A 26,532-nucleotide genomic window follows, 5' to 3' on the forward strand; every position below is an offset into this window, starting at 1 on the left:
GGCTGACCTGGCAAACCAATACATTAAAGCAGGTGTGAAGAATGTGGGGACTGTATTCCTCATGACTGATGCTCAAGTGGCTGATGAGAAGTTCCTTGTGCTAGTCAATGACCTGCTGGCATCTGGTAAGCATGTCACACATAAGCCTAAAGCTCATTCCACTGGCAGATATCTCACCCCATACACATACATGCTCAGCCTTTCTCAGCAAATAAGTGAAAACCACTACCAGCTTTATCATCATGAAAAAAAGGATCAGGCAGTTGCAACCTGACCTGCTTATCCCCAGTAGTTATCACAAGGCTACCATACTCATGTCTAGAGTGCTAAAGGCAGCTGTCTATTCTCTACCCCGTATAGCTGAACCATAAAAGTCCTCATACACCTTTTGTCGGCCCTACGCGCTGTTCGCAGCTGATTTGGCTGTCAGGATAAGGTGTATGGGGCTCTCCCAAATGACCACCCAATGGAAAATCACAGCCGCAGTGAGTGCTCTGGCTGCAGCTTACACCTACCTATAGAGAACAGAGGATGGCTTGGCCATGCCGTAGATTCCTGCATATGGGGAGAAAGGGAGAGATAACTGACGGTCAAACAATCATTCGGCTGTCCGTTATTGAAGCTGTATTGCCAGCTTAAGACATGTTTATAGGAGAACTGGATGTACCACCAGTATCACTTTCTGGATGTCTGTTATTTATCTATAACCAATATACGGGGGCTTATTACCATAGACTTTCATGACCTGGTGAAGCAGATTGGTGGGAGCTCAATACAATCTAAGGACAATGGTGCCCCCTAACCCTATATTCCTGCATTAGATGTGGCCATGCAGAAAAGAGTAAAGTTACAAACAGCAGAAGATGCTCATGTCATACCTTCTACTCCCTGTAGTCTGTGTAGTGGATACCTCTATGGGCTTTCAACTAACAGATGACCACCTCTGAAATATAAACTGAGAAAGACTTCCTTTTCCCACAAGGTGAGATCCCAGATCTGTTCCCAGACGATGAAGTGGAAAACATCATTGGAAGTGTCAGGAATGAAGTGAAGAGTCAAGGCTTGCTGGATACAAGAGAAAACTGCTGGAAATTCTTCATTGACAGAGTGCGGAGACAACTAAAAGTGAGTCTGCACCTGAGCATGGCTTCTCATCCCCAGCAGGAGAAGGGACATCTGAAATACTCTGTGCTGCTGAAGAACAGTGTGCTCATCTTGTGGGAGGTCACAGACTGAGCGTTGCATATTGGTCAGAGCAAAGTCCTCTAGCAGCACAGAGTAACTTGAGAGACATGTAGTCACAGACTGAGAGTAGGCTTTATTACACAAAGCGGTTATTGACCGTATTTAGCCGATTACCGACCATTACGGCCGATAGTCGCTTTGTGTCATAAAAGGCAATAATCAGTCGACATGCACAATTTCAGATAATCATTGTCTTTCAACGTGTTTAAACACAAACGATCAGCATAGTGACGATCTGCTGACACCGCTCCATGTAACAGGCCGCTATCTCCTATGGACTCCCTGGACAATCTTTAGCCCTTATGCAGCACAACACAGCCCAAACCCCCTCGCCCTGCACTTAGGATCCTATTCCACAGGCCCGATCAATAATGTAAACGAGTGCCGATCTGCTAGATCGGCGCTCGTTTACTGGGCCTATTCCACGGCCCGATAATCGTTTAGCGAGGGCTGCAGGGACATCGTTACCAATGTCCTTGCAGCCCTTGTTTAAACAGCATACTTTACCTAACCATGCTGCAGGGCTTCTACTGCGCTCCTTCTTCCTCCCGGTCCTGCACGCAGCAGCAGCTCAGACAGGCCGCACCGCAGCTGCTGCTGCTGCTGCACGGGGGACCGGGAGGAAGAAGGAGCGCAGGAAAAGCCCTGCAGCATGGTTAGGTAAAGTATGCTGTTTGTGTAATCGTCGATTCAGCTGATTATCGCTCCGTGGAATAGGCCGTTACTCACTCCCTGTCAGCACGTGTAACAGCACCAGGAGCGAGCAGGGAACGAGGAGCAAGCGAGCGCTGACCTGACAGGTAGGCGCACGCTTGCTCCCAGAGATTGCCCTGTGTAATAGCTTTATAGAGCAGGAGGACCTACAGCAGCATAGAGTATTTCAGGAGATTGGTTTGCTGATAATTTGGATAGTAGGAGGAGCAGGGTTCCCAGCCGCAAAGGGACAGGAAGCAGAAAAGACAGACTGGAGCCTATATACATCCACATAAGTGAAGCCTGTACATGGCCACTTTCTTCGAGAGTCAATACAACTCTTGTCTCTTGTTTGGGTGCAGGTTTTGCAACTCGGTTCCATTGAAGTGAATGGAGCTTAATTGCAAACCACACCTGAACTGGAGACAAGAGTGGTGCTGTCTATGGAAAAAAGTGGCCATGTTTTTCTAATGCCGGATAACCTCTTTAAACTTCTAACGTCCTTATTTTCCATCTGCTTTTCCCTGACAACAGACTTATATCCATTCACCGTTCAGACATGTAATCAGTAAGCCTTTGAATAAATTTGCACCAGTCACGTACGAGCTTTGTTGGATTCTTCCCTCTGTAGAAAGGATCTGAGCAGATGTAGTCGTCCGGTCCTCAGCACTGAGAGGCAGCATTATTGGAGTGCCTGGCGGCCTCGCTTTTCTTTGCGCACACTGCTTATAATGGAGAAGGCGGGGGGCGACAGATGGTGGCGGCAACGTGCAAACGCCTGATATAGAAAAAAAAGCACGTAGAAATGTGATTACCCAATCAATACATTTTCTGAAGACGCGTCTTAAACATGATTACACAACCACAATCCCTTAGAAAAGACTGAAACAATGATTAGCCCATTCAGACGCCACAGACAGCCATTATTCCTGCAGAAGGGATTCCGATGCTTCCGATCGCACAAATGTTTGTGTTTTTAAAGAACGTCTTTAAATATTACAAATCTTGAAAAAAAAAAAACTAAGAATCTGCTTAAAAGCGGGGAACCCCGAGTCCCAGATGATGAAGATGAACTTCTCAACCGGTTACTCAGGGGCAGCCCCCACAGATGCTGCTGATCTTACTGATGATAATCACAGGGTTTATTCTCAAAAATATTTATTCTTCTATATAAATTCTTTTTTTAATCTCCCCATAATTCTATAAATCTGCAATCAAGAGCTCCCTTTCCATGAATAGAAAATCAGAACTACAGAATATAGTGACACACAGATAGAGGAGGGAGGCAGCCGGAGAATACCCACATAGCAGTGCAGACTCATCGTATTTAACATTCAGGGTGTTGGGTGTCATCTCCTATGTCTATTAGAATTACAGCACCTGCTATTTGCCCAAAAGTCAGCCTGTGTAAAACAGCATTATCTCAGGAATGAATATAATACAATATGATGCGTCCCTAAGGTTACACTGGGCGATTAGCAGCCAAATAGGCTGATCTTGCCCTATGTTATAGGCCTGGCAATCAGCCATTTATTTGTTCATTCATTTAAAGCAGGCTAAAAAATCCTTGTTTGTTGTTCGAACAAGTCCCTGTGTAACAAGGGAGGTGCAATTGACTATGATGGAAGTAAAAGACTGCACTAACAATCCATTGATTGTTCATATGGCTCTACCCACCCCATAATTACATACATACATACATACATACACTATTTTAATACTGCTTCCTATATACAAGAATATAACTACTATAATACTGCTCCTATATACAAGAATATAACTACTATAATACTGCTCCTATATACAGGAATATAACTAATATAATACTGCCTCCTATATACAGGGATATAACTACTATAATACTGCTCCTATATTCAGGAATATAACTACTATAATACTGCTCCTATATACAAGAATATAACTACTATAATACTGCTCCTATATACAAGAATATAACTTCTATAATACTGCTCCTATATACAAGAATATAACTACTATAATACTGCTCCTATATACAGGAATATAACTACTATAATACTGCTCCTATATACAAGAATATAACTACTATAATACTGCCCCCTATATACAGGAATATAACTACTATAATACTGCTCCTATATACAAGAATATAACTTCTATAATACTGCTCCTATATACAAGAATATAACTACTATAATACTGCTCCTATATACAGGAATAAAACTTCTATAATACTGTCCCTATATACAAGAATATAACTCCTATAATCTGTGAATGTAGATAAATCAGCACTCACCCGATGGCTTGTATCAGCTCACTTTATTTCATCTGCCAGCGATGGCGGGGAGGGGAAGGTGCGGACGCGCAATACATTCACAGTTTGTATTGCTACCATACCGTCTTGCACCCCCGACTTTCAGCCGAATACCTGCCACCTGCTCTGCACGTCCATAACCGCAGACCCCCAGACATTGCTGCCTTACATAGTGGTGCGGGCCAGCTGTATCTTCCTCTGGCATAACTCCTATAATACTGCTCCTATATACAGGAATATAACTACTATAATACTGCTTCTTACAGATAGAAAAGACAATCTGATTCTCTGTATAGATAACTACCGTATCTAGGATCCACTTTTCTTGGATTTCCCTTATTTTATACAGTTTTGCTGATATTCCTCATCTCTCCCCAGGTTGCTTTGTGCTTCTCCCCTGTTGGTAATAAGCTTCGCGTTCGGAGCAGAAAATTCCCTGCAGTGGTAAACTGCACAGCGATCGATTGGTTCCACGAGTGGCCACAGGAGGCGCTGGAATCTGTCAGCCTGCGTTTCCTCCAAGAGACAGAAAACATTGAGGTGAGATCTGGGCTCCACCAGCAGCGTTTTGTGATTTGTTTTATAGCCAGAAACATTACGTAACAGGTAAGAGATTTATTTTGTTGTTTATTTCTCTTTCCCTTCACCTTAGGCACCTGTCAAGGACTCCATCAGTAAATTCATGGCCTATGTGCACACCAGCGTGAATGAGATGTCCAAATCCTACCTGAGCAACGAGCGTCGCTACAACTACACCACCCCCAAGTCTTTTCTTGAGCAGATCAAGCTCTACCAGAACCTGCTGAGTAAGAAACGCAAGGAACTGGCAGCCAAGATGGAGCGTCTTGAGAATGGCTTGGAAAAATTGAACAGCACCTCTGCCCAGGTATGTGATCCTTGCATTGTATAATACAATAAATAATGTGCTACATCAGATTTTTTATATGTAGCCCCTGACCCCAACCCTGGTTCCATCCCTGTCCTCTGCACTAATAGTGGCTCCTGCTGTGGCCCAGTATTGATTCATCCAATAGAACCCACACAGTATTTTCCAAGTCGATGCCGCCTTTGGCTTTCTCCTTCCTACCCCTCTAACAGGAAGTGACACAAATAAGCACTGATCTCTACCCGTGTCAGTCTCTTCAACCAGAGATCAGCACCGGAATAGACAAGTTTCAAAGATTCCTGGACTCTTCTCATTTGGTCATCAGGAGGGTCAGGAGTCCAGAGCCGCTATAAGGTGACCACTCACTGCTCCATCTCACCCTGTATAAAGACAATATGGTTGTACAAGACAACTGGAAAGGAATTAATTTAATAAAAGAAATATATATATATCTCAAGAACAAGTAATATACTCTGTTCCAGAACCTTAAAGATTCCCCCCGAGACGCTCGACAGCCAGCATCTCCTCACAGTAATTGTTCTAACAATGCAGTACGGCCATAAGGTTAATCCCATATGACTCTCTACCCTTTTAATCTCCGTCTCCTACATGATTCCAGAGCACCTCACCGCCGCGGCCGGGCATGACGCACCTCGCCCCTTATTCCTCCACAACCAACATTTCAATTTCTATGTGGTCTCCATAGGTTAAAAAAAATGTAGACGTATGTTTTCACTGTAATTGCTAAAATCACAGCGTAGCCTTGTATTGCCTTATGGATTTAAGACGAAGGAAGATGATGAGGTCTCACAAGCAACTATTAGTACAGAGGTGATCCTTGGTAAAACAGCTGTTTGTTTACTAGTATAATATACAGACAGAATTAATATGACTGTACAATTAAGGATACAACAACCAAAATGCAAAAAAAAAGAGCCTGACTTTTTTTTTTTGCTGTCTGCACATAGCCTGGCCGCCATTCACACTAGATGGTTGGTCCGCTCTGTTCAGGCTCTAGTTTGTTAACTAAGGACGATCACTTTAGATATTGGTTACTTATGCAGTAATAACAATGTCTATCATTAAAGGTGGACGACCTAAAAGCCAAACTAGCAGCGCAAGAGGTGGAGCTAAAACAGAAGAACGAGGATGCAGATAAACTCATCCAGGTGGTCGGTGTGGAGACTGAGAAAGTGGGCAAGGAGAAGGCCGTGGCCGATGAGGAGGAAAAGAAGGTGGCCGTCATAGCTGAAGAGGTCGGAAAGAAGCAGAGAGATTGCGAGACAGATTTGGCCAAAGCAGAACCGGCTTTAGTGGCTGCTCAAGAAGCCCTGAACACCCTCAACAAGGTACAATTGTGTACAGTTTACATGACTAAAACTGAGATTTACCAATACAAGATGACCATTGTAGTATTTGCTCATTTACTATGTGAGTACATACATGTCCAGTAGTGCAAATCTACCCTATTTGTTTTGCCTGGATTGTGATGAAGAAGACCCATATTACAGAGTCTATTTACCATACATTGGCACCCTGTCCTATCATATCGCAGTAATAACACTTCACTTGTACACAATTTGGTGCTGACACCTAAAGTAGGAATCCACCATAGATTTTTCTCTTTGATATGAACATCATCTGGTTCGGAAGTCTTTCAGTACAGGCCTCACCTGACTAATGATAGGGAAATCCCACTAATCACATCTTGCATGTCATTTATACAATAACTGAGCCTATTATATGTCTTTACAGAACAATTTGACAGAACTCAAGTCCTTTGGTTCCCCACCTTCAGCCGTCACCAACGTCACAGCAGCAGTCATGGTCCTCGCAGCCCCTGGTGGTAAAGTTCCAAAAGACAGGAGCTGGAAGGCTGCCAGAGTGGTGATGGGAAAAGTAGATAGCTTCTTAGACTCCTTAATAAACTTTAATAAGGAGAACATTCATGAAAATTGCATAAAAGCCATCCAGCCCTACCTGCAAGACCCTGAGTTCAATCCAGAATTCATTACTTCCAAATCCCTTGCTGCTGCTGGACTCTGCTCCTGGGTTATCAACATTGTCAAGTTCTATGAGGTTTACTGTGAGGTGGAGCCAAAACGCCAGGCTTTGAACAAGGCAAACGCTGACCTGGCAGCCGCACAAGAGAAACTGTCCACCATCAAAGCCAAGATTGCTGTAAGTTATTTTCTATAGGATGGATAAAATGTACTGCCCCCTATATACAAAAATATATCTACTATATTACTGCTACTATATACAAGAATATAACTACTATAATACTGCTCCCTATATACAAGAATATAACTACTATAATACTGCTCCTATATACAAGACTATAACTACTATAATACTGCTCCTATATACAAGAATATAACTACTATAATACTGCTCCTATATACAAGAATATAACTACTATAATACTGTCCCCTATATACAAGAATATAACTACTATAATACTGCTCCTATATACAAGAATATAACTACTATAATACTGCCCCCTATATACAAAAATATATCTACTATATTACTGCTACTATATACAAGAATATAACTACTATAATACTGCTCCCTATATACAAGAATATAACTACTATAATACTGCTCCCTATATACGAGAATATAACTCTGCCTCCTAGGTACACATATAATCATTATAATCCTATATGCTATAATATCTGCTGGTTTTTGCTCTTAGCTCCTGAATGAGAATCTTGCCAAACTAACAGCAAAGTTTGAGAAGGCAACAGCCGACAAGCTGAAATGTCAGCAGGAAGCTGATGCCACCGCTCTCACCATCTCTCTCGCTAACCGGCTGGTAAGTGACAGGTTATGGTTATTACCCGGCTCATTGATGTGCGCTCACTGTGTGTGTTGTAAGTCTGTCTCTGACATCATGAGTTGTAGTGTTCTCATGGTCCTCCTGATGCTGGTGTTGAATGTTGATTGGGGCCGGGAAGATGAAGCATTACATGGCATCTGCTGCAATCAATGGGCCCGTCTGTGTAATGCACATAACATATGTAGAGAAACTTCCTTCATAATAGGACATGCAGAATTGGGATGGTGCCCCCCCCCCAAATCTCTCCATCAGTCTCATTTCCATACACACCTGTAGGTGATACAATATAGGCTCTGATGCTACTATGGTCAGCAAGATATGAAATCTGGACACAAATGGATAACAGAGAGAGTGACTGATATTGGGGTCTATCACTGACACAAATCTCCTGTCATTTCTCACTTCTCTCTGCGTTAGGTCGGAGGACTCGCCTCAGAGAATGTCAGATGGGCTGAAGCCGTCAGGAACTTCAAGCTGCAGGAGAGCACCCTGTGCGGGGACGTCCTCCTCATCACCGCCTTCGTCTCATACCTTGGCTACTTCACCAAAAAGTACAGACAAGACCTTATGGATCGCACCTGGAAACCATATCTCCAGCAGCTTAAGGTGAGTTCATCATTCCTTCATAAAGGGGTATTCCACTCAAACATAACTTCTGATATGTTGCTGCCCATGGTGAGACTAACAATTCCTTCCATACTTGTTATTATCTATTTAGTCTCCTTCTCCCAGTTCCGAGCTGCTGCTTTCTGCTGAAGACACTAAAATTTGTGTGTGAGCCCTTCTCTCTGTCTCCCCTTCCTCCCCCTCCCTTCTGAGACAGCTGATGTAAACAAGTCCTTGACTGGCTGTATCCGCAACACTGAAACTTTTTTGTAATGCTGGGAGGGTTAATCACAATGAGTTCATTAGCAACTTGACTCAGAATAACCCTCCCAGCATTACAAAGAAGCTACAAAGTTGCAGATAAAGCCAAACAGGGACTTGTTTACATCAGCCATCTTAGAAGGGAGGAGGCGAAGACAGAGAAAGCAGCAGCTCAGAACTTGGAGAAGGAGACTAAATAGATGATAACAAGTATGGAATTAATTGTAAGTCTCACCATGGGCAGCAACATATCAAAAGTTATGTTTATGTATAATCTGATTTTATTGGCAACCATGCAGAAGAACAGATACACATTAAATCACACGCAATAAACTGCGACCTGCAAGTCGCATGGTGTCAGGTTTTCTAATATTATAAAAGAATACAAATAGAAGCAGCTATCAATTATAGCATAATGCTGCTAGAGGTGCACATGGCACCAAACAGAACCAACAGTCAGCAAAAAGTAACATTGATGGATATGCATGTAGGAAAAAAGAAAAAGGGAAGGGAAAAGAAAGACAAAGGGAAAACAAAGATGAAAAGAAGAGCAGAGGGAGGGAGGGGGATGGCAGGGGGAGGAAAATGACCACTACAGTCAGTTAGACTCGCCAATCCCAGAACCACAGAATCTCCGGGTGTCAGGATTTAGCGGGTAAGAACAAAAAACTCCTCTGAATCCATGAACAAGCGCCAAGGAAACCATATTTTCTCAAATTTGTCAGATCGGTCATGGGCCTCAGCCACTAACTCTTCCATTCTGCCAAGGTCTCTAAGCTCACTCATCCATTCTGCCAGGGTAGGTACAAGGGGAGTCTTCCAGTGCCGGGGGATAACCATGCGAGCAGCAGTCAGAAAGTGTCGCAAGAGTCCCTTTTTGGACTTAGAGAGAGAACCCGGTAGTTTAGATAGTAAAGTCAGTTGAGGAGAGTTGACAACAGTCTGTCCAGAGTACGCATTGTAGATTCCCAAGACTTTGTCCCAGAAGTCACGGATCCCCGGGCAAGCCCACCAAACGTGCAACATATCACCAGCCTCCGTTAGGCACCGCCAGCAGCGATCCGAAGCCTCAGGGAACATTTTATGCAAGGTGACCGGGCAGTAATACCACCTCGAGATAATTTTGTAGTTCTTTTCCTTAGCTTTAGCAGCCATGGAAATGCCGTGGGTTAGTTCGCATATCGTCTGGACAGACTGCGAATCAAAAGAGGTGTTGAGGTCTGCTTCCCATTTATCAAAGAAAGAAGCTCTGTCAGGGTTAGCGGTATTGAGCAAGATCTGGTAAATAACTGAGATGCAATGCGGAATGGCAGATGTGGAGACAACTAGGTTGTCGAAGTCAGTGAGTGTCGGGTTGTAAGTGTCCCGCGGGAAGAGGGCCTGAATGAAAGAGACCAACTGATTATGTTCCAGCCAGGACAGCCGACCTCTCGCAGACTGGGCTTGGAGAGAAGCCAAAGAAGAAACTGTCCTGCCCGTCATGCAGTCACGTATTCTAGGACTGACAGATCGGTCCCATAACAGGAACGTGTGTGTCTGCCGTCCGGGCTGGAATTTCGGATTCTGGAGAATAGGGGAGAGCGGCCCAGGGGTAACAGATAACCCCCACTTAGCGACCCATCTATCCCAGACACAAAGTGTATGAGACATCAGAAAAGGGAGACCGGAGAAAACCTGACGGTCTTCAGGAAGTATCCAGGGAAGGACAGGGGGGTCAACCGGGCACAGGGAAAACATCAGGTCCACCCATCTCTTCAGACCCCTGCCGTGTACCCAGTCCAGGACCCCACGCAGAACCGCTGCCTCATGATAAGAGCGTAAATCAGGGAGACCCATGCCACCCAGGGATCTGGACTGTGTGAGAGTGGAGTATTTGATCCGTGGCCTGCTCTTGCCCCAGATAAATTTTGAGATGGCACGGCGCAGGGTCCTGAAAAAGGCCACCGGCACGACAATGGGTACAGTCTGGAAGATGTACAGCAGCTTTGGAAGGACATCCATTTTTACAATAGCCATCCGCCCAAACCAGGAAGCTGGTTTTAAGAAGTAGGAGGTCATTTCCGACAAGACCTTATTCAGCAGGGGAGTGTAATTCAAGGCAAAGAGAGAGCTAAGAGCGGAGGGGACTCTAACACCAAGATATACAATAGAGTCCGCATGCCACTGAAAAGGAAAGGAGGCCCTGACCACACCAAATGTCTCTTGTGGGATTGAAACGTTGAGACCCTCTCAAAAGTTATGTTTGAGTGGAATACCCCTTTAGATGCAGCTCGGCTTGTGAACATCAACTATGGTTTATTTATTTTGTGGTCACATCTAAAGCTGTGTGTACAATTCTTTTTGTGTTTTTGTGTGTTTGCAACTTCAGCCATAGCAACGCGCTCCTGCCTATTGTGAATGGTGTTCTAGGACAGTGATTTTCAACCTTTTTTGAGCCGCGGCACACTTTTTATGCTTAAAAAAATCCCGGGGCACACCACCAACCAAAATGGCACAAAATGACACTAAAACAGTACATATTATACATATAGTTAAAAATATAGATTCTTAATGTATTTATATATTTATAAACCTGGGCCTGTTTTCTTCTCCCCCCTGTGCTTCTCTCCCCCATGCTTCTCTCCACCATGCTTCTCTCCACCATGCTTCTCTCCACCATACTTCTCCCCCCTGCTTCTCTCCTGTGCTTCTCTCCCCCATGCTTCTCTCCCCCCTGCTTCTCTCCACCATACTTCTCCCCCCTGCTTCTCTCCACCATACTTCTCCCCCCTGCTTCTCTCCTGTGCTTCTCTCCCCCATGCTTCTCTCCACCATACTTCTCCCCCCTGCTTCTCTCCACCATACTTCTCCCCCCTGCTTCTCTCCTGTGCTTCTCTCCCCCCTGCTTCTCTCCTGTGCTTCTCTCCCCCCTGCTTCTCTCCACCAAACTTCTCTCCCCCTGCTTCTCTCCGCTGTTTCTCTCCCCCATCCCCAGGTTTCTCTCCCCCATGCTTCTCTCCCCCCCCCTGTTTCTCCCCCATTCTTCTCTCCCCCATCCCCAGGTTTCTCTCCCCCATCCCCAGGTTTCTCTCCCCCATTGTTTTCTCCTGTTTCTCTCCCCCATCCCCAGGTTTCTCTCCCCCCCCCACCTCCTCTGAAATGGTCCCCGCTGCTGTCCGCCTCACCTACTGGACGCCCGTAGGGCCCAGACGTGCTCTTCCAATCAGCGGAGACAGGGAGCGTGGTGTGCTGCGGCGCACCACTCTCCTGGTCTTCGCTGATTGGATAGGAGGAGCACGTCCGGGTGCTACAGGCGGCCAGTAGGTGAGGCGGACAGCAGCAGCGGGGCGATCTGCAGGGGCACCATAGTTTGGGGAACTTTCCCCGCGGCACACCCAACCATGTGTCGCGGCGCACTGGTTGAAAATCACTGTTCTAGGAGAGCTGACCAAATTTGTCTTTTTTTTTTTTTTTCTGTGTTCCAGATGGGGGAGTGGCTGCCTCTACTTGGTCGTGCACTCCACCCATCCCACCCAGGTGGTGTAATTACTTGTGCCGGTATTAGACGGATCTTGCATGCCCAGAGCATAGGTGTATTGTACGCCATGGAGAGGCCATGGTACAGAGAAGGACTGTCCCGAGCATGAGGCCACCGTAACGTGGTGGGGTAGTTTACACCATTTTCAAATGGTAACCAAGAGCCTCATTATTTTTGTGGAAGTTTTTTTTTTGGCAGTTGGGGGGGGGGGCTGCTTTTAACTATTTTCATTTACTGTAGTGGGTCTGTATCTTGCCATTGCGGTGAGCTGTTGCATTTTTTTTGTGTGTTTGCAACTTCAGCCGTAGCAACGTGCTCCTGCCTAGTGTGAATGGTGTTTTAGGAGAGCTGATCAAATTTGTCTTTTTTTTTTTTTTTTTTTTTTCTGTGTTCAATTCCTTAATGCCTTTTGTAAGCAGAGAACTGAGGAGCCCTGCATAAGGCAGTAGTGAGATTTGGGCCCTTGGAGTTTTAATGCAAACTGGAAACTAGCAGAATTGTGATGTATAGTGCTTCAGTGTACTTCAGTATCAGTATAAATGTTGGAACTAAATGGAGGGGGCCGGTGTGATGAGGCTGCTCCTTCCTTCACGTCTGATGTTGTCTATTATATTTCATAATACTTTCCATGTTAATAGTCAGACCATAAACCTGGATGATGAAGATGAGGGATCGGCCTGCGCAGACGCCATCTCTGGCACATTGTAGATTTTTTAAGGCTCTTTACAATGGTGGCAGAGTCAGCAGGGTTTCCAGATAATACTCTGCATTCGAGGGCCACGCTGGGACAGAGCTGTGTGTGCAGAAGATCAGCGGGCGCTGAGTGAGACGCCGGGGTTTGTTGGCTTTGTTTGTTGGTTATGCATGAGAGGAATAAGACAGAACAGAGGAGGTCAGATCTTTAAGTGTCTCGCAGTTGGGGCTTCTGCTGCAGTGTATCAGTCAAATCCGGCTTTACAGAATGGGAAGTAAGAGCCAGTGTCGGGGGAATACAAACCCTAGCAATAATAGCGGCTTCGCTGTTAAGGAAATTAAGGAAAAATGCACCAATGTATTCCATATGCATCAATCCCCAATATATCAACAGCACAGTTCTTTGAGTTGCTCTGTGCTGCTGGAAGACACTATGAAACTCACTCGCTACCCTCCTATAAGATCAGCACAATCCTCTCCTGTGACATCCTCTGTGCTGCTGGGACCCTGCTACTTCCTCTATGTAACTCTTACCCTGTGACCTCCCCCATAAGATCAGCACACTCCTCTCCTGACATCCTCTGTGCTGCTGGGACCCTGCTACTTCCTCTATGTAACTCTTACCCTGTGACCTCCCCCATAAGATCAGCACACTCCTCTCCTGACATCCTCTGTGCTGCTGGGACCCTGCTCCTTCCTCTATGTAACTCTTACCCTGTGACCTCCCCCATAAGATCAGCACACTCCTCTCCTGACATCCTCTGTGCTGCTGGGACCCTGCTCCTTCCTCTATGTAACTCTTACCCTATGACCTCTACCATAAAATCAGCACACTCCTCTCCTGACATCCTCTGTGCTGCTGGGACCCTGCTCCTTCCTCTATGTAACTCTCACTCTTTTTAAACTGCCACAACATGAGCACAGTCCTCCCTGATATCCTCTGTGCTGCTGGGAGGCTCAGCCCCTTCTATTGTGTAATAGTCTATGACCTCTCTGCTGAGCACTCTTCTTTCCTGAAATACTCTGTCCTACTGTGAACCCTGTTGCTTTCTATATGTAAACCTCAGCCTTTGCCCTCCATGGTTTTTCTGTCCCTATCAGAAGAATGGCTGCAGTCTTTGCCAGAGTGGGTACAGCATTGGTCCATTTTCTCCTCTTAGACACTGATGCCAGCTGTGGTCCCCACTACCTGTGTTTTGTCTCCAGGTACCCATTCCAGTGACGGAGTCTTTGGACCCCCTAACCATGCTAACCGATGACGCTGATATCGCAGCCTGGCAAAATGAAGGGCTTCCTGCCGATCGCATGTCAACAGAGAACGCCACCATCCTCACCAACTGTGAGAGATGGCCTCTGATGGTGGACCCGCAGTTACAGGGGATCAAGTGGATCAAGACCAAGTATGGAGAAGACCTGCGAGTGATCAGGATCGGACAGAGAGGGTTCGTATGAACGTATGTTACTAGGACAGGCCCCTTGAGGCCTGGCTAACCCTGGACTAAGCACCCAAGTGCTGGAAATTAGTCACACTCAGAGCCATAAGACCCTCCTGAGTCCCCCCCCCCCCCCCACCACCTCCAAAACTGTCCCATCCAATGCCATCCAGACCGCCCAGAGTCCCCTCCCAGACCGTACAGAGACCCCCCCCCCCCCCCCCCCCCCCAGGCCGTCCAGAGTCCTACTCTCATATCTGTGTCCCTATCATCTGGTTTATATAAAAGAGGACATTGTCTGACTTCTTGCAGATACCTGGACACCCTAGAGCGAGCCCTCGGTGGAGGGGATGTGGTGCTGATTGAGAATTTAGAGGAGACCGTGGACCCGGTCTTGGGACCTTTGCTGGGCAGAGAAACCATCAAGAAAGGAAGGTAAATCCCAGAAGTGATGAGTCTGGTTATAACGTCATATCGTTTTATGACATTGATAACAGGCAGATCATTGTGTGGTCAGCTCATGCCATAAGGGGCCATCACCCGGCCTCATCACACAGACGTCATATTACTCTATGCCATAAGGGGCCATCACCCGGCCTCATCACACAGACGTCATATTACTCTATGCCATAAGGGGCCATCACCCGGCCTCATCACACAGACGTCATATTACTCTATGCCATAAGGGGCCATCACCCGGCCTCATCACACAGACGTCATATTACTCTATGCCATAAGGGGCCATCACCCGGCCTCATCACACAGACGTCATATTACTCTATGCCATAAGGGGCCATCACCCGGCCTCATCACACTGACGTCATATTACTCTATGCCATAAGGGGCCATCACCCGGCCTCATCACACAGACGTCATATTACTCTATGCCATAAGGGGCCATCACCCGGCCTCATCACACAGACGTCATATTACTCTATGCCATAAGGGGCCATCACCCGGCCTCATCACACAGACGTCATATTACTCTATGCCATAAGGGGCCATCACCCGGCCTCATCACACAGACGTCATATTACTCTATGCCATAAGGGGCCATCACCCGGCCTCATCACACTGACGTCATATTACTCTATGCCATAAGGGGCCATCACCCGGCCTCATCACACAGACGTCATATTACTCTATGCCATAAGGGGCCATCACCCGGCCTCATCACACAGACGTCATATTACTCTATGCCATAAGGGGCCATCACCCGGCCTCATCACACAGACGTCATATTACTCTATGCCATAAGGGGCCATCACCCGGCCTCATCACACAGACGTCATATTACTCTATGCCATAAGGGGCCATCACCCGGCCTCATCACACAGACGTCATATTACCGATTTGTCATGGTCAGGTCAAGCTGGAAGTTTTACTTCTGCAACAGCGGGTGAGCCACAGACTGGGACACATTGGCCAAGGACTGTCGGGGGACACTGGGAATTGTAGTGTTGCAGCAGCTGAAAATCAGGAAGTTGGGAAACACTTTCTTAAAGTTGTCTGGTTAGTTTAGCAACAGCTGGAGAACCACAGGTTAATGGTTATATATACCAATGCGAGGTCACTGGTCGGGGGACAAGGACAGGCCTCCTTCTCAGTGCTGTAAATGGCTGTTTAGCTGCTGCAGTTGGCGAGTCCCACAGGCAGAAAGTGACATGGCAGACGGGCCATCATATGCAGGGTGCCATAGGATTGTTGTCAGGTTGATAATGCCAGAGCCAAGCCGCAGGAAGATCACAGACGCTCCCTTTAACCGCAGCTTTTTAACACCTCAGTAGACAGAACCTGAGACGTGATGACAGAGTCCTGAATCGCTGATTAATAGAAAGGGAAAAGCAGCCCCATCATTAAGGGAAGGGATGTTAATGTAATGACACCCATTCACTAAGCTGTCAGCAGCCATCCCTGCGGGTGAGGAGGAGGAGGATGGCAGCGACCTCTCACCGCTCATTATGGGGGGAGAATGAGATGCACAGAGCTTCATCTATGGCCGTCCTCCTGTCATATAATATTCAGCATGACTAGTGGATTCCTGAGGGGACTACATACGTTATAAGAGGAGCAGCTGATATTGGTTGCATATGATGTTTGGTCTCTGGCGGTTACTGGAGTACTGGAGTGTTATAAGAGGAGCGGCTGATACGTAATATCTTGAGGTTATATTAGTACAGGAGCGTTATAAGAGGAGCGGCTGATATCAGTCACATATAATGTAATATCTGCAGGTTATATCAGTACTGGAGCGTTATAAGAGGAGCCACTGATATCATATGATGTAATGTCTCTGGAGGTTATATCAGTGCTGGAGCATTATAAGAGGAGCAGCTGATATCAGTCACATATGATATATCTGAAGGTTATATCAGTGTTTGAGCATTATAAGAGAAACGACTGATATCCGTCACATGTGATGTAATGTCTAAAGGTTATATCAGTACTGGAGCATTATAAGCTGAGCAACTGATATCAGTCACATATGATATAATATCTGGAGGTTATATCATTACTGGAGCGTTATAAGAGGAGAGGCTGATATCAGTCACATATGATATAATATCTGGAGGTTATATCAGTACTGGAGGATTATAAGAGGAGAGGCTGATATCAGTCACATGTTGTAATGTCTCTGGAGGTTATATCAGTACTGGAGCATTATAAGCTGAGCAACTAAGATCAGTCACATATGATATAATATCTGAAGGTTATATCAGTGTTTAAGCGTTATAAGAGAAACGACTGATATCCGTCACATATGATAGAATATCTGGAGGTTATATCAGTGCTGGAGCATTATAAGAGGAGAGGCTAATATCAGTCACATGATGTAATGTCTCTGCGGGTTATATCAGTACTGGAGCGTTATAAGAGAAACGGCTGATATCAGTCACATATGATAGAATATCTGGAAGTTTAGCAGTGCTGGAGCGTTATAAGAGGAGCTGCTGATATCAGTCACATATGATGTAATGTCTGGAGGTTATATCAGTACTGGAGCGTTATAAGAGCAGCGGCTGATATCAGTCACATATGATGTAATGTCTGGAGGTTATATCAGTGCTGGAGCATTATAAGAGGAACGGCTGATATCAGTCACATGATGTAATGTCTCTGCGGGTTATATCAGTACTGGAGGATTATAAGAGGTGCGGCTTATATCAGTCACATATGATATAATGTCTCTGGAGGTTATATCAGTGCTGGAGCGTTATAAGAGGAGCGGCTGATATCAGTCACATATGATGTAATGTCTGGAGGTTATATCAGTACTGGAGCGTTATAAGAGCAGCGGCTGATATCAGTCACATGATGTAATGTCTCTGCGGGTTATATCAGTACTGGAGGATTATAAGAGGTGCGGCTTATATCAGTCACATATGATGTAATGTCTCTGAGGGTTATATCAGTGCTGGAGCATTATAAGAGGTGCGGCTTATATCAGTCACATATGATATAATGTCTCTGGAGGTTATATCAGTGCTGGAGCGTTATAAGAGGAGCGGCTGATATCAGTCACATATGATGTAATGTCTGGAGGTTATATCAGTACTGGAGCGTTATAAGAGGAGCTGCTGATATCAGTCACATATGATGTAATGTCTGGAGGTTATATCAGTACTGGAGCGTTATAAGAGCAGCGGCTGATATCAGTCACATATGATGTAATGTCTGGAGGTTATATCAGTGCTGGAGCATTATAAGAGGAACGGCTGATATCAGTCACATGATGTAATGTCTCTGCGGGTTATATCAGTACTGGAGGATTATAAGAGGTGCGGCTTATATCAGTCACATATGATATAATGTCTCTGGAGGTTATATCAGTGCTGGAGCGTTATAAGAGGAGCGGCTGATATCAGTCACATATGATGTAATGTCTGGAGGTTATATCAGTACTGGAGCGTTATAAGAGCAGCGGCTGATATCAGTCACATGATGTAATGTCTCTGCGGGTTATATCAGTACTGGAGGATTATAAGAGGTGCGGCTTATATCAGTCACATATGATGTAATGTCTCTGAGGGTTATATCAGTGCTGGAGCATTATAAGAGGTGCGGCTTATATCAGTCACATATGATGTAATGTCTCTGAGGGTTATATCAGTGCTGGAGCATTATAAGAGGTGCGGCTTATATCAGTCACATATGATGTAATGTCTGGAGGTTATATCAGTACTGGAGCGTTATAAGAGCAGCGGCTGATATCAGTCACATATGATGTAATGTCTCTGCAGGTTATAAGTTCCAGTTCAGTCTGTCCCACCAGTTGCCACCACTGTTGCAGGAGAGATTTTTGTAGTTGCTGAAGACTCTTCCCAATAGCTGAAAACAAGCAGAGTTCTTGGAAACAGTGAGGGCAGGTTATAATAGAAAGTCGCAGAACTTGTATTTCTGGGGCCCTTTAACTGCGTTACCATGACTGTGTTATGTGACGGCAGCGGGAAGACCGAGGACACCGGCAGAGACGTCTGCAGGAGCAGATAACCGGCGGCCTCTGCACTCCACTGCCTGCAGACACAACACACACAATAAACTAGGCTCTTTCTTTTCTTTTTTTTATTCCATAAAAGCTGCGCTCTCACACTAAATCCATTCTGGCTCCTGTCGCAGTGAAACCCATTTCCCTGGCAGCTAAAGAGACAATGGTGTTCTCAGCGGCAGGCTGCTACGCGTGGGAGCGAGAGGCACTTAGACATCAGAAATTACCCACAGGCACTCACATGATGTGCAGTTCACAGTAATGCGAAACTACTACACCGACATATAGTGAGCAGCTGCCATACCCTGCACAGGACATGGGAGTATAAGCTCAGCCATCACCAGGATTGGAATTTCATACACCGACATATAGTGAGCAGCCGCCATATCCTGCACAGGACATGGGAGTATAACCACAGCCATCACCCTAATAGGAATCTACTACACCAACATATAGTGAGCAGCTGCCATACCTTGCACAGGACATGGGAGTATAAGCTCAGCCATCACCAGGATAGGAATCTACTACACCGACATATAGTGAGCAGCCGCCATATCCTGCACAGGACATGGGAGTATAAGCTCAGCCATCACCAGGATAGGAATCTACTCCACCAACATATAGTGAGCAGCCGCCATATCCTGCACAGGACATGGGAGTATAACCCCAGCCATCACCCTAATAGGAATCTACTACACCAACATATAGTGAGCAGCCGCCATATCCTGCACAGGACATGGGAGTATAAGCTCAGCCATCATCAGGATAGGAGTCTACTACACCGACATATAGTGAGCAGCCGCCATACCCTGCACAGGACATGGAAGTATAACTCCAGCAATCACAGGAATAGGTAAGATATTACACTGACAATAGGGAATAAATTACACTGACAATAGGGAATATATTACCCTGACATACAGTATAGTGAGCAGCCACCATATACTGTACATGACAAGGGAGTATAACTCCCTTATTTGAAAAGTTTGCAGAAGTCTTCATTACAGTGACCTCTCTCTTTCAGATACATTAAGATTGGAGACAAGGAGTGTGAGTACAGTCCTAATTTCCGCTTGATTCTGCACACAAAGCTTGCCAACCCACATTACCAGCCTGAGATGCAGGCACAGTGCACCCTCATCAACTTCACCGTCACCCGAGACGGCCTGGAGGACCAGCTGCTGGCGGCGGTAGTGAGCATGGAGCGGCCGGACCTGGAGGAGCTGAAGGTAATGAGGACAGCGGTGTAGTGTTGTGACCTGACATGGCGCAGACACAGAATTAGGTTCCATAAGATGGTTGATCCAGGTTGCTTTCCACCCATGCTTCTCAGTAAGAAAATGATGGGACTTTCCCTTTAAAACGTTTAAAATAATTACAAAAACCCAAACTCTGTCCTGCCCATCACTGTGCGGGCCCTTCTAATAGATGTGTGAGGAGGAGGAGGGGGGATGATGAAGATGAAACCTCCCGCCTGAGACAGTGACTGCAGCACACGGCTAATTCTCCTTTGTGAGAAGTTCCTTATCTGCAGTAATCAGCCGCGCAGGACGGATGATAAATTGGAATTCTTTTTCTTTTTTTTTTTCTTTTCTTCTTTATTTCAATACAAACGTATCCAGGAGATGTGGCTGCAATCAGCCCGGGTAGATGTTCAGATTAGGACTCACGTCCGCAGCCCAGGCCGCCGCACTTCTTGAATCTCTTGATTTTTATCAAATTTCTTTGTTCTACTGCTTAAAAGTAAAGTTTCATGAAGCGAAGGCGCTTTAATGGAATCATGCAGCGCTGTACTCCTGTATAAGCAGCGTCGTATCTGCTGTGACTTGTAGTGCACTCTGTAAACTTGGCATGTACCCAGGGAGCGTAGAAGGTGCGATCATTCCAGGATCTAATGCCCTGTGACACTTGATAAAGAGTTATCATCAGGGCCCAAGCTATACCTTTGGTTAGATCTAAAGGTAGGATGTTCCTTAAAGGGACACAGTCACCAGAAGTGGGTTTTGAAGGGGTTATCCAGCGCTACAAAAACATGGCCACAATTGCAAACCGCACCTGAACTGGAGACAAGAGTCGTGTTGTCTCTGAAAGAAAGTGGCCATGTTGTTGTAGCACTGGATAACCCCTTTAAACCATTTTGTGATGAGAATCATTTTAGTTTTTACATTTACCACTAGATGTCAGTGCAGTACCCTCCTCTCTGGTAAAACAAGAACATCTCACTTTCCAGTTTGCTGTGAGGACAGAACGTGAACACATCTTATAATCAGCAGAACGTGAAGGGTTACGCTGGAGTGGAATAATTATTGTTTAGCCAACAATGGCTGAATGACTATACATTAATGCTATGAAGCTGATAAAATCCAATCTGACCACTCACTATGACAGCTGCCTTTAAATGTCTATTGGGAGGCAAAAATTATTTCATGTTAATCTAATCATAGAACACCAGGAGCCCTGTATCCCTCCTTTTCAATAAATTTACCAAAATTTAGATTTTTTTTTTTTTTCCAGTCAAATCTAACCAAGCAGCAGAACGGGTTCAAGATCACCCTGAAGACCCTGGAAGACAATCTGCTGTCTCGCCTTTCATCCGCCTCCGGAAACTTCCTGGGGGACATAGAACTGGTGGAGAACCTTGAAATCACCAAGAAGACGGCGGCTGAAATAGAGGAGAAGGTGAGTTCTTGTAGAATACTACTATTTGCATATATTTCCCATCAGGGACTGCCATGGAGGCCGTGTTCACACCATAGAAACTGGCCGCACAGACACCAGTAGAGATTGACTGTCCCTACTGATGACTAGTGGGTTTTCTGTTTGACGAAAAGAAAAGCCTTGCTGTGCCATTCTTTACGCCAAATCTGAACCTCCAGAGCTGTATCAGAAGCCTTAAATCCACCTAACCAGCACCTTACTCTGTAGTGATGAGGGATGAGAACGCCAAAACAGCAGCCTACAGATGGGGGTCTGGTTGGCGGGTAGTCTAGTCACGTTTCACTGCTCCTTTATGGGATGGTAGTATCTGGTTATAGACACTGGGAGGGGATTCGTCATAACAGGTGGTCTTATCTCTGACCTGTGTTGTCTATAGAGCTGTCATAAACTATCCATGAATTTTTAAGTCTTTTTTTTCTTCCAGGTTCAAGAAGCCAAAGTGACTGAAGTAAAGCTGAACGAAGCCCGTGAGCACTATCGCCCTGCCGCTGCCCGCGCCTCCCTGCTCTACTTCATAATGAACGACCTCAACAAGATCCATCCCATGTACCAGTTCTCACTAAAGGTCAGAATCTTCATTGTATGGGCGGATTCTGTGGGAACCCTTAGCAAATATCACAATGGGCACCTAACTAATCTGGAGGGTCCTGTAGGTAGGGCTCACATGACCTGTGGGGTTTTAGAGGTTTCCCATCTACCACTGAAACAGGGACAAAACTGAAATGACCGATAACACAGAACATTAGCCAGTTTTTTGCTGCAATTAAGCCTCTTGTATGATGTATATACGCACCACCACCAGTCATGACCACACACTGCATTCAAACAGTAGTCGAAACTTCTCTGTAACATGGCTTTTGTCTTTCCAGGCATTCAGCGTAGTTTTCCAGCAGGCTGTCCAGAAGGCTCCGGCAGACGAGGTTCTAAAGCAGCGTGTCACCAACCTCATTGACAGCATCACCTTCTCAGTCTTCCAGTACACAACCAGGGGTCTCTTTGAGTGTGACAAGCTGACGTATACTGCCCAAGTCGCCTTTCAGGTTGGTGCCTGGTCCACTTATATTCCTGGCCTGGGGTATTGGCCCTGACCCACCTGATTGTTTTCCTTCTTTGCCATTTCAGATCCTGCTGATGAATAAGGAGATAAACGCGGCCGAGTTAGACTTCCTGCTGAGATACCCAGCCCAGCCCGGCCTGACAAGTCCAGTAGATTTCCTCTCCAATCAGTCCTGGGGTGGCATCAAGGTGAGTATATGACTGACACAGGGCGCCCCCTGCTGCTGCGGATGTCATATATCTGGACTGTGTGCCTTCTGTCACTGTCACCGCTCAAGGACGACTAAACTGGGACACCACCAGTCACGTCACGTGAGCTCTCGTTCTAGGAAGAGGAGATGCCCCAGGGCCAGGTTAGGAAGCTGTAGGCATTTTGTGTGTTATAACAACGTGATGGCTCAGTAGTTGGCTTACCCCTCCCTTCCCAGTATTAGATCACAGCTCACACTGCTTACTCCTCTGAGGAATGGCAAAGGAGCTTGCAATCAAAGCTGGGCCACATGCAACCAAAAAGAACATCAGTTCAGGGGGATGTAGTGATGTTCTATAAAGCCCTGCTTTATATGTATATGGCAGCACATGCAGAAAGCTGCTTTCAGACTGCTCTGCTAATGCTCTACTGGCAGAGGGGGTGGCAAAGGTTAATGGCTGTATGCACAAGGTGCGAGGGGAAAAGTCACGATACAGCCCTGTCTGAGCACTGGGGGGGGGGATTGGTTGCTGTGAAGCCTGAGCCTTCAGGAATACCGTGTATACATGTTACCCTATAAAATGATTGTACAGCACCTTACTGCTACCACCTACAGTACAGCTAGAGCATTGCCACTTTGCCTCAGAACAAGTCCTATGCAAGGAGAAGCTCTCCTGGATAGACGTAGTAAGACCAGGATTATTTCCAGGGAGAGCAAGCGGTTATATAGAGAAGGCTGGGTGGCTAGTTCTGTGTTTTGAGACTGTTTGATGAGGCTCCACGGGCTCTTCTTTTGCATATTCATGTTTCCCAGGGGGCAATGCACCTTGGACTTCACTGCATTGAGCGCTTTCACTAGCAGCCGGCAGTGTTGTCGTTTGGCTGTTCTCCCTGAGATCGGCGATCTGTTTCTCTTGTGGCTCTACTAGGCATTGCTCCCACCTAGCCAGAATCCTGCTCCACACTGATGAGGAGCAACACCCAGAAACAGCTGTATGTGGATTGTTACCTGGCCTTGGTTTATCCCTTGTCATTACATTGACTTATAGGGCCACTTAATATGATGGTTTTGGTGGTTTCCTTACAGGAGCCACCCCTTGGCTGGGTCCTTCCCGGAGGGATATCTGTCTAGTCCTGTGTTTCGAGACTCTTTGATGAGGCTCCACTGACTCTTCTTTTGCATATAGAGAAGTTAACCTCTGAGTACATTTACTTTGAAGGGTCGGCCAAGTTATTTATTTTTTTTAATACACTTGCCCTATACCTAGCCCTTCTAAACTCTAATTGGCTTCTCTTGCCAACTCTGTGTAGTTTTGGGGTCAGGTGACACAGTGGCGTCAAAGAGCTGCGGCCCAGCTTGTTTACTAGTTTAAATGTCCCGTCATGTACACAATAGGTCACGCCAATGACATTACATGTACAGGGTGTGTCTGAGCAGAGAAGGAAAGTCCTCCCTGCTGCTGAGAGAATACATAGGAGCAGCCCCAGGCAGAGATAACTTCTGGAGTGGGACAGAGCACATGATGGCAGGCTCCATATGAATACTCTATGTGTGGTGTAATATGTGTGGTGAGCGGGGGTTGCTAGGTGGAACTTGCAAGGGCAGGTATTGGTGTAGCGCTAAGCACTTGTGGCACGGGGTGTAAGTGGTATATGTCCTCTCCGGATCCCAATCACATACTCTTTAAAAAGGTTGTAGGTTTAGTGCAGATGAACCACTGAGTCCAGGTTAACTTAACCACTTTAAATTAATCTTTTACTGAACAGATCTTAAAGTGACAGTACAGGGTTATTTTTAAAGCAAATTAGAATACAACAGCTTGTGCTTGAATATTATTGCCACTTGGAATACTTGAAGATAGTTTTGGATAGCATAGGCTTGACTTGTAAGTAGGCTTTAAGTAGAAGGGCTTCATAGAGCAGCTAGGGGGCTACAAGAGGGGGATTTGTCTAGTCAGTTCAGAATGCTGTCGGAGTTTGGGCCTGAGACCTGATAGAAGATTACCTGTACTCACGGTTTAGAGAATAACGCCTATTGCCGGAATAGATCACGGATTGCCAGATCCAGGAATACGGGCCCTGGGGTTGAACAACCAGATGGAGCTAATTCCTACGAGATTACTCGAGAAAACTACAAAGAATTGGCAAAAGAAACCAAGTAGAGTGTAGAAGGGCTAGGCAGGGCAAGTGTATTAAACAAAAAAAAAATTATTGGGCCAACCCCTTTAAGTGCTTGGTTAGTATCAGCCAAGTTACCATGTAATTGACCAGCGTGGGGAGCTGTATTGTGGTCTAGCCTATTTACCACCAAAACAACTGACCCTAATAGCCCTATTTCACGGAACGATTATCGTTCATAGACTTGCTCCAACGACCACTAGTTAACGAGCACTTAACGATTTTTTTTAAGCAAACAATAACACATAATACGTGTGGGAACGTGAACAATATCTGTAGTGTAACGATTTTTTTGCGGTCGTTACATCGTTACATGGTCGTTTAAAACGTGGGGAAATGTAGGTAGACATTTCAAGAACGACTGAAAGATTTTTTTATTCAACCAAATTAGCGAATTATTGTTGAAAGACCAACGATTTTTTTTCGACATGTTGAAAAAAAATAGTGAACGACTCAACGACGATTTCGCTGTTGTCGTTCGCTCGTTTACAGCTATTCCACAGAACGAATATCGTTAACGAGCGGTCGTTTGAACGATTTTATGAACGATAATCGTTCGAAAAAGTTCCGTGGAATAGGGCCTTAAGAGCTTTCAGACTGCAGAGGGAATAATACACTTTTAAATGGTTAAATATGCCCCCCTTCCCCCATCTCCTTGCTTGCTCCCTGCTTAGTAAGCAGTGGGTGTCCCGGAGATGTCCACTCTCCCCTTGGTTATTGTGAATGAAGCACGTCCGACATGTCGCACAGCTGCGGTGCTGTTCTCACTCCCTGTCTGTAACGTTGCCTTTGGCAGGAGATTCTGATAAAAGCGCATCCTTCCTGTCTGTAGAACGTTATTACACTCCGATGGCTGCCGCTGCACTAACCCAGAGACAAGGCCACCTCTGAGCCAGGAGCACATGACAGATACTCACATCTATGTATCGCTTCTTATCACTGAACTATAACCCTGAATCCCTCTCTTCATGTTTTACTCCCTCACTTGTGATTTATATACGGGTATCAGACAGCGGCGGACAGCTACTAAAGACTAGAGATGATCGAACACCGGATAAAGTTAGGTTCTATCGAACTCGAACCTTGTCGAACCTTCCGCATTTAATTCCCGATGCCTTCTTGTTCCGTGGGGAAGGAGGAGACAGTCCGGGTACCACCTGGAATTCCGGAATATAGCCTAATACCTAGGATGTATCCCGGAATTCCAGGCGGTACCCGGGCTGTCTCCTCCTTCCCCACAGAACAGGAAGGAATCAGGAATCAAATGCGGAAGGTTCAACAAGGTTCAAGTTCGATAGAACCTAACTTTATCCGGTGTTCGATCATGTCTACTAAAGACACCCCCCAATTATATAGCTCATAGTAATTCTCAGCCAACTCTCCATAAACCTTGAGCAGCAGTCCCATGCTTCCTCTTCCGTCTTACTGTAGT

The 26,532-nt window shown here is 45.7% G+C and overlaps 1 protein-coding gene and 1 long non-coding RNA gene across 3 annotated transcripts in view; one reads left to right on the forward strand and one right to left on the reverse strand.

The window, feature by feature from the left end:
* The window catches only part of DNAH9 (dynein axonemal heavy chain 9), a 141,214-nt gene that overhangs the window by 100,446 nt on the left and 14,236 nt on the right, over positions 1–26,532 (forward strand). For both annotated transcript variants that reach the window (XM_069952168.1, XM_069952169.1), the window contains 15 exons: positions 2–125; positions 983–1,125; positions 4,610–4,771; positions 4,884–5,117; positions 6,206–6,466; positions 6,873–7,298; positions 7,819–7,938; positions 8,380–8,568; positions 14,246–14,481; positions 14,785–14,907; positions 19,983–20,187; positions 21,473–21,637; positions 22,101–22,241; positions 22,546–22,716; positions 22,799–22,921. In XM_069952168.1, the coding sequence (XP_069808269.1) occupies positions 2–125; positions 983–1,125; positions 4,610–4,771; positions 4,884–5,117; positions 6,206–6,466; positions 6,873–7,298; positions 7,819–7,938; positions 8,380–8,568; positions 14,246–14,481; positions 14,785–14,907; positions 19,983–20,187; positions 21,473–21,637; positions 22,101–22,241; positions 22,546–22,716; positions 22,799–22,921 (2,823 nt within the window). The remainder of the gene's footprint in view (position 1; positions 126–982; positions 1,126–4,609; positions 4,772–4,883; positions 5,118–6,205; positions 6,467–6,872; positions 7,299–7,818; positions 7,939–8,379; positions 8,569–14,245; positions 14,482–14,784; positions 14,908–19,982; positions 20,188–21,472; positions 21,638–22,100; positions 22,242–22,545; positions 22,717–22,798; positions 22,922–26,532) is intronic.
* Positions 2,530–4,744, reverse strand: LOC138772069 (uncharacterized). Its single transcript, XR_011359706.1, has 3 exons — positions 4,536–4,744; positions 4,214–4,455; positions 2,530–2,716 (listed from the first exon to the last, which is right to left on the reverse strand). It is a non-coding gene; the product is annotated as an uncharacterized lncRNA (long non-coding RNA).

This window comes from Dendropsophus ebraccatus, chromosome 14 (genome assembly GCF_027789765.1).
Source record: "Dendropsophus ebraccatus isolate aDenEbr1 chromosome 14, aDenEbr1.pat, whole genome shotgun sequence".
NCBI lineage: Eukaryota > Metazoa > Chordata > Amphibia > Anura > Hylidae > Dendropsophus > Dendropsophus ebraccatus.